We start from the raw sequence: 9,139 nt of genomic DNA on the forward strand, positions 1-9,139 counted from the left end.
GGTTTTTCAAGACAGGGTTTCTCTGTGTAGCCCTGGCTGTCCTGGAACTCACTTTGTAGACCAGGCTGGCCTGGAACTCAGAAATCCGCCTGCCTCTGCCTCCCGAGTGATGGGATTAAAGGCATGCGCCACCACTCCCGGCTCCTCTCTTTGTCCTCAGTGCTTACACATCTTTCAGAAAACATGATCACATGTTACAAAGTTCATCAAAAGTTCACACAAAAAACTCAAATCATAAATTGAAGTAGAAGTTTACAACAGAGAATGTTTGCATGCATATCCATTGGGAGTAATTATCTGGCTAAACATCCCTCACCTGTCTCAGCTCCACAGGTTCACTGAAGGTTTAAAACCATAACTAAGTTATTAGTGAAGTTTTGTATAGATAAACCCAGTTGATATTTTATCTTCTGTCTTAGCACCTATAATAAATTGTTATTTCCCTTTTTATGACTTTTGGTTAATTGTTTTACAACCTCTTGGAATGTGCTCTTATTAGGAAAACGTCTGGTTACTATCTAAGAGCAATTAACTGGTAACACTTGGGAGACTGGCAGAGTTCTCATTGCAGTTTTGACTGTCAGAAAAGAACTAATAGCAGTCCCACTATAAAAGAGCTTAATAATCACAGATATAATTTTAGGAATTCTTATAGGATCATCATTAAGACTTAAGAAGTCATTTATTTGTCTATATAGCATTACTAATAGACAGTACCTCTTCATAGTTCTGCTCCAAAGGAGTGTGCTATTCTTAGGGATTGTTATATATGTTTAATAATAGCAGAAAAGCATATTAATAACAGGAATCTTTTCTAAAATGAATCCCTTACAGTCTTGCTGAATAAGGGCACACCTGCCACAGATTATATAATAATCTGAAGCAGGCCATTTCAGGATGATCACCTGCTAGTTATTTGCTTGTCTCATTATGGCTCCTGGCACCCACCTACCTATCTGAGAACTTGTATTTCCTTGCTCAGATCATATTTGCAATTTTATTCTGTGTGTATTTCCTTAATTAACAGGTATCCCCACATATAAGTAAATGCATTGAGAGTAAGGCATTACCTTGCATCTGATGAGACCCTCAATAAGTACCTGTAAAACTGTCGCTCCTTGTTATTCTTAAGGAATTTGAAAATGTCTGACACACCATAAAGTCTCACAGAGTAAAATGTTAAATTAATTAAAAGCATGCAAGAGGGCCAGGCATGTTAGTACATGCTAATAATCTCTGCACTTTGAAGGCCAAGAAAAGACATCAAGAGTTCAAGGCCACCCTAAACTGCATAACACAAAACACACACACACACACAACTAAACAAGCAATAAAATGTAAGACAGAAGATAGTCTCATTTAAATCTCTTGAGTTATGCTAATATTATCTGCCTCCATACTTACATCCCACACATGTGAGGATCTGAAGGACAGCACAAAAGGATGTACTGTGGGGCTGGCATTGAGGATAACAGGATCTCCAACCAGAGAAGTATGAGGTGAGAGAGACATGGTGACCGTGGCAGCCCGTGTATGGTAAGAGGCATTTTCCAGGAGGGGTCCCGCATTCTCCACAACAAAATTTGGAGCAGCTTGAACACCTTAGTGAAAACACAAAACTAGACTTTACATTCCTACAAGGCTTCCCAAAACCTTTCATGTGTGAATCCCCAGAGGAAAAGCACACTACCCCTGCTTAGTACCTTTTTTCTTGGAATTCTGAATAGTAAAATGATTGTTGAGGGTCTGAGACCTTTTGTTACAGGTGAGCTTGCAAAAACTACTGCTAGTTCTGTTTTGCGCTGAAGAAAGTTAAAAGTATAGGAGTGGCTTTATGTGACACAGCCATGCAATGGCAGATCTAGAATTTTAACCCCAAATTTACCAGATTCATATCCATTGTTCTTAAATGGTTGAAATTATTTTATGGATCAGAGTAAAAATATTGGAATATCAAAAGTTCTCAGAATTTCAAATTTGGGAGATGCACCTATCTACAAAGTGATAGCTGTGGCTCTGAAGGTGATGGAGGGGAACTGATCAAGGGGACATTTTTGAATCTCACACTTTGACTCAGGTCCCTGTCTTCCCATCTTATTAGCCTTACAAACACTAGGCAAGCTACCCATGCTTTCTAAAGCTGGAAAGCAACTGCTATCATTCCATTAGAAATGTCTTTGGCTGAACCTCATGGGCATCTGATCACCATTACTTAAGAGAGAAGCTATATAGATCATTGGCCATCATTCTCAATAAATATTTCCTAGTCATAGTCACAGCAGTTGTAGATTTCATCTTACAAGTCACTATATATTTTGTTAGACACTGTGTGAAAGGCTGATAGAAATGGCTTTCCAAGTGACATTGGTTTCTATGAATATCATCTACCCTGCAGTATTGAGAAATTATCACTCAAAATCACAATGTGTTCAGAGCAAAGAGTCATTAAGCACCTCACTGAACTGGCCTTCTTTACTCCTTCTTTTCCCATTTCCTTGTTTTCTTTCCTTAATTTCAACTGACTCTTGTCTTTAGCTAAGGCAGAATCTGGCTAGAATCTCAGAACTTCTTAGAAATTGACAAGATTATGTTGGCACCCTAAAAACAAAACCCTTTGCCCTTCCCTCTTAGCATTACCATTTCAGGTCCACCCCCTGAAGACCTCATGGAGCCATACCACAAGGTGGCACTACCCACCTGCCCACCCAGATGGGCTCTTGCCGCCAGCAGAGAACTCTGTTGATCTGTGTACCTCATCCATCAAGCATTCAGTACTGGCCCCTATCACCTGAAGACCACTCAGAGCCATGCACCCCATACGAGTGATACAGCCCACCCTGCAATCATTTCATAAGAAGCCTGGCCACCCAAGGAGCCACATCTCTCCCACAATCCTCCTGACTACACACCCAACTTCCCTATTTTCCCTATGTGTGCTATCCCCACCCTTTGTGTTGAATAGAGCTCACTCTACACAGAGCAGCTAGACTTAGTGAACCACAACAGAAGGCAGCAGAAGAATGTGCTGCCCTTTGAATACTGGTCAGGCAGAGAATAGAGGACTCTCAAAAGACTACGAAGAGAACCTGGAATCTTCAGCACAAGTTCTACAGAAGAAAACAAGGCCTCAAACCCTCAAAATCCTGAATGTTGTACTTATCAAGAAGAAAGATGACTTGAAAAAAAGAAACACACAGCTAACACATTATTCCAGATGCACAAGTCCTACCACAGAAACAAAAGTAAACAAAAACATGACAGTATGTCACCCACAGAAGTTACTAATTTCATAGTAATAAATCTGATTGAAAATTACCTGGGGGATCTTACAAAGAATTATGGTAACTATGAGCAAATAATGCAAAGGTCATCCCAGCAAAGGAAAAGAACTAGGCTTATCCCCATCTAGCTTCAAGTGAATGACTTATTCATGAGGCTCTGCCCAATTAGTGGGGATTACCCCTAGTAATTTTCTAACACTAGACTGATGACTTCCTAAATTGTGCTTCCCAAATACTTGCGTTCTGAATCTTCCCAGTTATTTCTTCTCCAGTGGTCTGGTGTGTAGCCTCTCATAAGCCTGAAGCTGGCTAGCCAGAACTTGACCTTGCTGCCACCAAGGAGATTATCTAGGGTGGAGCCTTCCTCCCTAGATCACTCTATTGTTCTGCCACTGCCACTGTTCCTCTTCAAGATACTACTACCTGCTGAGAGCCCCCCCCCCCCGCCCCCAGAGCTATTCTGGAGACTACACCCTATCCTGCACATCATCACCTGCAACTGGTTCCAGGTTCCAAGGATGAATTGGCAGAAATGGACTTTCCCCCCTTTTATAAATGGCGTTTCCGCCATTAAAAATTTGAACCTTGAGCAGACTAGCATGTCTTGGTTCCATTATTTCTCAACCCACCTAGGCTCACTCTTTTCTTCCAGATTCCAAGATGCCTTCCAGGCTCGAACCCGGACATGTGAGCTGCTGGCTGGCCCCAACACTGGTATTCTTGGGAGGCGTTTTACTCTGGACCGTGCTGCTGGTTCATCATGACTAATGGAGACATCCTGTTCTCTCATTCTTCTCTTCCTTTGTGCTCCTTCTCTCTCCTCTTTTCTTTCTCCAACTGTCCCTGCTTGTGACCCACACACACATAATGCATAACTCAAAACTCCATCTCTCTATTCTCCCCTATAATTAATTGTAGCCATTTTATTTAACCAATGTTTTTAAATTGGGGAGTAAGGTTTGCACAACAAAGGCTGATGTACGTGGAAATTTGCTCATCTTGGAGCAACCAGATCTTGGGGTACAGAATTTAGCATTTGAATGCATAGCAGCATCTGACCAACCCCCAACAAAGAGCTGAATTAAATAAGGGAATCAACCCAAGATATATAAATTAAATTCAAAAGAGAGATAGAATTGCTGAAGAAAGGGCAAACTACAATGATGCTGGAAATTAAAAACTCAGTCAGTCAAATTAAAAACTAGTTGGAAAGCCTCCCCAACAAAACAATTCATGTCAGAAACAGAAAGTGGGCTACAAGAAAAAGTAAAAGAATTGAATCATGCAGTAAAAATCAATGAGAATTTCTAATTAAGCATATGAACCCACATGGTAGAGCTTGGGAGCATATGAAAAGGCCTAAATTTTGAGTTATGAGGTAGGAGAAGAATACAATAGCAAAAGGCATAGAGGATATTTTCAATTCAATAATAGAAGCTTTCCCAAACCTAGATGTACTTATGATATCATAAATAAAATGGACCTAGTAGACATCAATAAAACATTCTACTCAGACATTAAAGAGTACTTGTTCTTCTCAACATCCCATGAAACTTTTTCCAAAATCAACCACAAAGTATGTCTCAACAAATAAAGAAAACTTGAGATAACATTCAGAGTATTCTATATGAAGAAAGCTATATCAACAATAAAATAGACAGAAAGTGCACAGACTAAACAACACGCTACTGAATGATAATTGAGTCCAAGAAGAAAAAAGAAGGAAATTTTAAAAATTACCAGAATGGAATGAAATATATGGAAAGCTGTGATATGAATCAATGAAACAATGAAGGCATCCTAAGAGAAAGCTTACTGAATTATGCATCTACACAAAAGAAATTAAACAAACATCAAATTGATTGCCTAACGATGCACCTGAAGGCATTGTTTTAAAAAAAAACAAAAATTTTATACTGGAAGAGAAAATCAAAATTAGCACTGAAATTAATGAAATAGAGGTGAAAATGAAATTTGTTCTTTAAAAATATTAACAAGATTAACAAAACTTTAGTCAAATTTAATCAAAAGAAGGAGAAGACCCAAATTAATAAAACTAGAAATGAAAAGGGAAACATTATAACAGTCACTGGGAAAAATTTAGAAAATACAAAGGATATACTTTATATAGATTTTAAATCTATACTAAACTTACCAATCTAAAAGAAATGGATAAGTTTCTAGATGTATATGACCTACCCCTGAGAAATCAAGATGAAGTAAATAATTTAAGCAGACCAACATATCCAAGTAGATAGAGCCAATAGTTAAACATCATCCAACTATAACTAATATACATACTATATATGTACATACATATTAGTTGTACATATAATATGTATATACATATTATATATATGTATATATAATATGTATATATAAATACATATATATATTATATATATATATATATATATATATACACACACACACACACACATTCCCAGGACCAAATTGATACAATGCAGAATTCTACCAGAATCTCAAAGAAAAAAAACTAGCATCACTACTTTTCAAGTAACCCATAAAATAAAAACAGAAAAATTACTTCCATACTCTCTTTGTGAAACCAGTGTTATCATAATACTAAAGCCACATAAAGACCCAACCAAAAAATAAAATTAGAACATAGAGACAAAAAAATCTCCATAAAATACTTGCAAACCAAATTCAAGGAAGCATCAAGAGAGATGCAGGGTGTTTCAACAAATGCAAATCAATACATGTAATTCACCACATAAATGAGTTCAAAGACAGAAATCATATGAGCACCTCATTAGAGGCAAATAAGGCCTTTGTCAAAATTCAAGATTCATAATAAAAGTTCAGGAAACTCTAGGAATACAGAGGACATATCTCAATACAATGAAGGCAACACACAATTAGTCAATATCATGCTAAATTGAAAAAAACATCAAAGCATTTCCTCTAAAAACAGGAATCCTACAGGAATGTTCACGTTTCCCAGTCCTGTTCAATATAGTCATTGAAGTCTGAGCTAGACCTAAGGCAAGGGAAAGAGATTAAGTGGAAACAAATAGGAAAAGCAGTCAGAATTCCTTACTTACAGAGGTAAAGCTTATGAGCTTAGAACTAAACAGATTTACCACTTCAGTTTATTTGGTCCATTGTGTGATGCTGAGGTAAACCAGGTGTTAGGGAACTTAGGAATTCCATCTCCCATCTGTTCTTCATTCCCTCTACAAGTTACTAAGGCTCACTGGAAAATGGATCACTCAGGAAAGAGGCATTAAGTAGATGTGTGCAAACTCTATTTTGGATTTTATTAGTTTAGTGCACAGGGACACAACTTCCATCTGCAGGCACCTCTACCTTGTTGCTCGATGGTGTCCCCTGGCTTTGAAGTGCTAGAGACTTAACACACCTGCGCTCCAAAGAGACCTTCTCCTGACTCTTACAAGATCTGACACAAATTCTAACGGTTCCGACCTCTCCGCAGCCATCAATGATTCATCCTCCTCCCGTCTGTACCTCTTCGGCTTTCAAGTACCTGCTTTAGGACACATTAACTCTGTCTGCTCAAGCTCCTATCTGGAAAGTTCCATCCCGGATTTTGACCAAGGATTTCCCTCTGTATATTTAATAGCCTGCTTTAAATTTGTTTCTATGATTAAAATGTGTATTCCGGAGGTATGTGTATGCTGGCAGTGTATGGAGGGGGTCTTATTTTGTAACACTGGAGCTAGTGACAGACAGAATGGCCCCTTTGCCCTAGCAGGAATATCTAGATCCTAACTCCCATCATACATAATATGCTGTTACAACACAACAAACCTTGAAGTTGGGATTAAGCAGAAGGAGGAAGTTGTCTTGTATTACCTGTTCCACACCATTGTAAGGAGTCTTAAAGTGGAAGAGGGAAGCAAAAGACACTGGAAAAAAAAATGCAAACATTGAGAAAGATAAATCACTGATGGCTTTTATAACAGACACTCTAGAGGCCTCTAGAGGCTGTCCTTGCCTTTTCTGGTAGGGCTAGGAAGACACTCAGTGAGACTTGCTTCACAAACATGAAGACTTGAGTTCTGTTCTCTAGAATCCACCTAAAGCCAGCCATGTTAGCTCCTGTCTATAATCTCAGCATTCCTAAACAGAGGCTGAAAGAGAAGAATTCTAGGAACTAGCACTCCAGCCTGCCTGGCATAGGTGGCAGCAAACAGCAAAGAAACCCTGCCTCCTGTAACAAGGGAGAAACTGGGATTTGACATCAGAGCTTATCCCCTACCCTCCACAAGCATACTGTGGGCAAGCACTTGTACACACAAAAATAAATAAATAAAATAAGAATGTTAAATACCACAGGGTAGGCCTTGCTTTATCTGTCTGACCTCATATTTGATGCCCCTGACTCGGCTACTCTGCTCAGTCTGTTCCAACCACGTTTGCCTTCCTATTCCTCATACATACCACAGAAGCCCGCAATGCATCCTTCCAGCAAATCACCACCCACTTATCCCCTTTATGTCTCTGATAAAGAGACACTGTACTTGAGATCGCCTCAGCACAAAAACGATATTTCCACATTGTGGGCACTTTCTCTTACAATTTTACGTAGTGTTTGTTTTCTGCTCTACTTCCACCGAAAATACAAGCTTCAAAAATAAGAGACAATTACTTGTTTGTTCCCTGCTGTATGCCCAATTCCAAGAACAGTGTCTGACCCATAGTAGGTACCCAGTTAATACTTGACTGAATGAGTAATGGAGTAAATAAAGAGATTCTTTCTTGCTAGTTATGTAGATTTTATGTGACACTGAATGCATTTGAGAGCTTGTAAGTGTGTGCCATTTAATTAGGTCAGATTTTACGGTCCAATTCTACATGTTGAGCCATGTAGCTAGGTGCTTATTTCTGTACCTAATAATGCCTCACTGCCCATTGCACTGAAAAATTAACTGATTTAACTTTTTAAAAGTATATTTGGTGTCAAAAACAAAGAACTTGCCAGGCACTGGTGGTGCACGCCTTTAATCCCAGCACTTGGGAGGCAGAGGCAGGTGGATTTCTGAGTTCGAGGCCAGTCTGGTCTACAGAGTGAGTTTCAGGACAGCCAGGGCTCTACAGAGAAACCTTGTCTCAAAAACAAAAAACAAACAAACAAACAAAAACCCCAAAACAAACAAAACAAAAACAAAAAACAAACCAAAAAAACCAAAAAACTTGGTTTCATAGTAAAACTGCTGTGAAAAGCAACTTTGTTCCTTGTCAGACAGCAACTCATGGGGATTGTAAGAAACTGAAAGTGGACTCCTATGTGACAGGGTGGCTACTCTCAATTCACATAGGGATATGGGTCCCACTGGTTTTGGTTTTTGGTTTTTGGTTTTTTGGTTTTTTCGAGACAGGGTTTCTCTGTGTAGCCCTAGCTGTCCTGGAACTCACTCTGTAGACCAGGCTGGTCTTGAACTCAGAAATCCACCTGCCTCTGCCTCCCAAGTGCTGGTATTAAAGGCCTGCACCACCACTGCCCGGCTAGTGGGTCCCACTGTTATGCAAATTTAGAAACACAAATTTTTAAAATATGAAAATTGATGTGGAAAATAGTTTTTAAAATTTATGTGTAGATGCACACATACCACAAGAGCACTGGGCTCAGTCGCAGTATTCCATTCATCTTAAGAAAGTTCTATGAGGATACAAAAGAGTGGCAAAAGTTTATTGTCCTAGCCAAGAGGCTGAGGCCAGGGACTGTGGGTTAGGGGGCAGTCTAAACTATAGAATGAGGCCCCATCACAATGAAAGACATCCGAAGGGAGACCCTCACTCAAGTCTCGGGATAATAGTGGACCCCCAAGAACTCACAAGAGACCAAACTTGATGCAAACCACATGAGGCTT

The 9,139-nt window shown here is 39.2% G+C and overlaps 1 protein-coding gene across 1 annotated transcript in view; it reads right to left on the reverse strand.

Annotated features, from left to right (window-relative positions):
- The window catches only part of LOC110309746 (cadherin-related family member 3-like), a 99,469-nt gene that overhangs the window by 89,096 nt on the left and 1,234 nt on the right, over nucleotides 1-9,139 (reverse strand). The window contains exon 2 of the mRNA XM_021182476.1: nucleotides 1,405-1,601. Coding sequence (XP_021038135.1) covers nucleotides 1,405-1,601 — 197 coding nt within the window. The remainder of the gene's footprint in view (nucleotides 1-1,404; nucleotides 1,602-9,139) is intronic.

Source organism: Mus caroli, chromosome 14 (genome assembly GCF_900094665.2).
Source record: "Mus caroli chromosome 14, CAROLI_EIJ_v1.1, whole genome shotgun sequence".
Taxonomy (NCBI): Eukaryota; Metazoa; Chordata; class Mammalia; order Rodentia; family Muridae; genus Mus; species Mus caroli.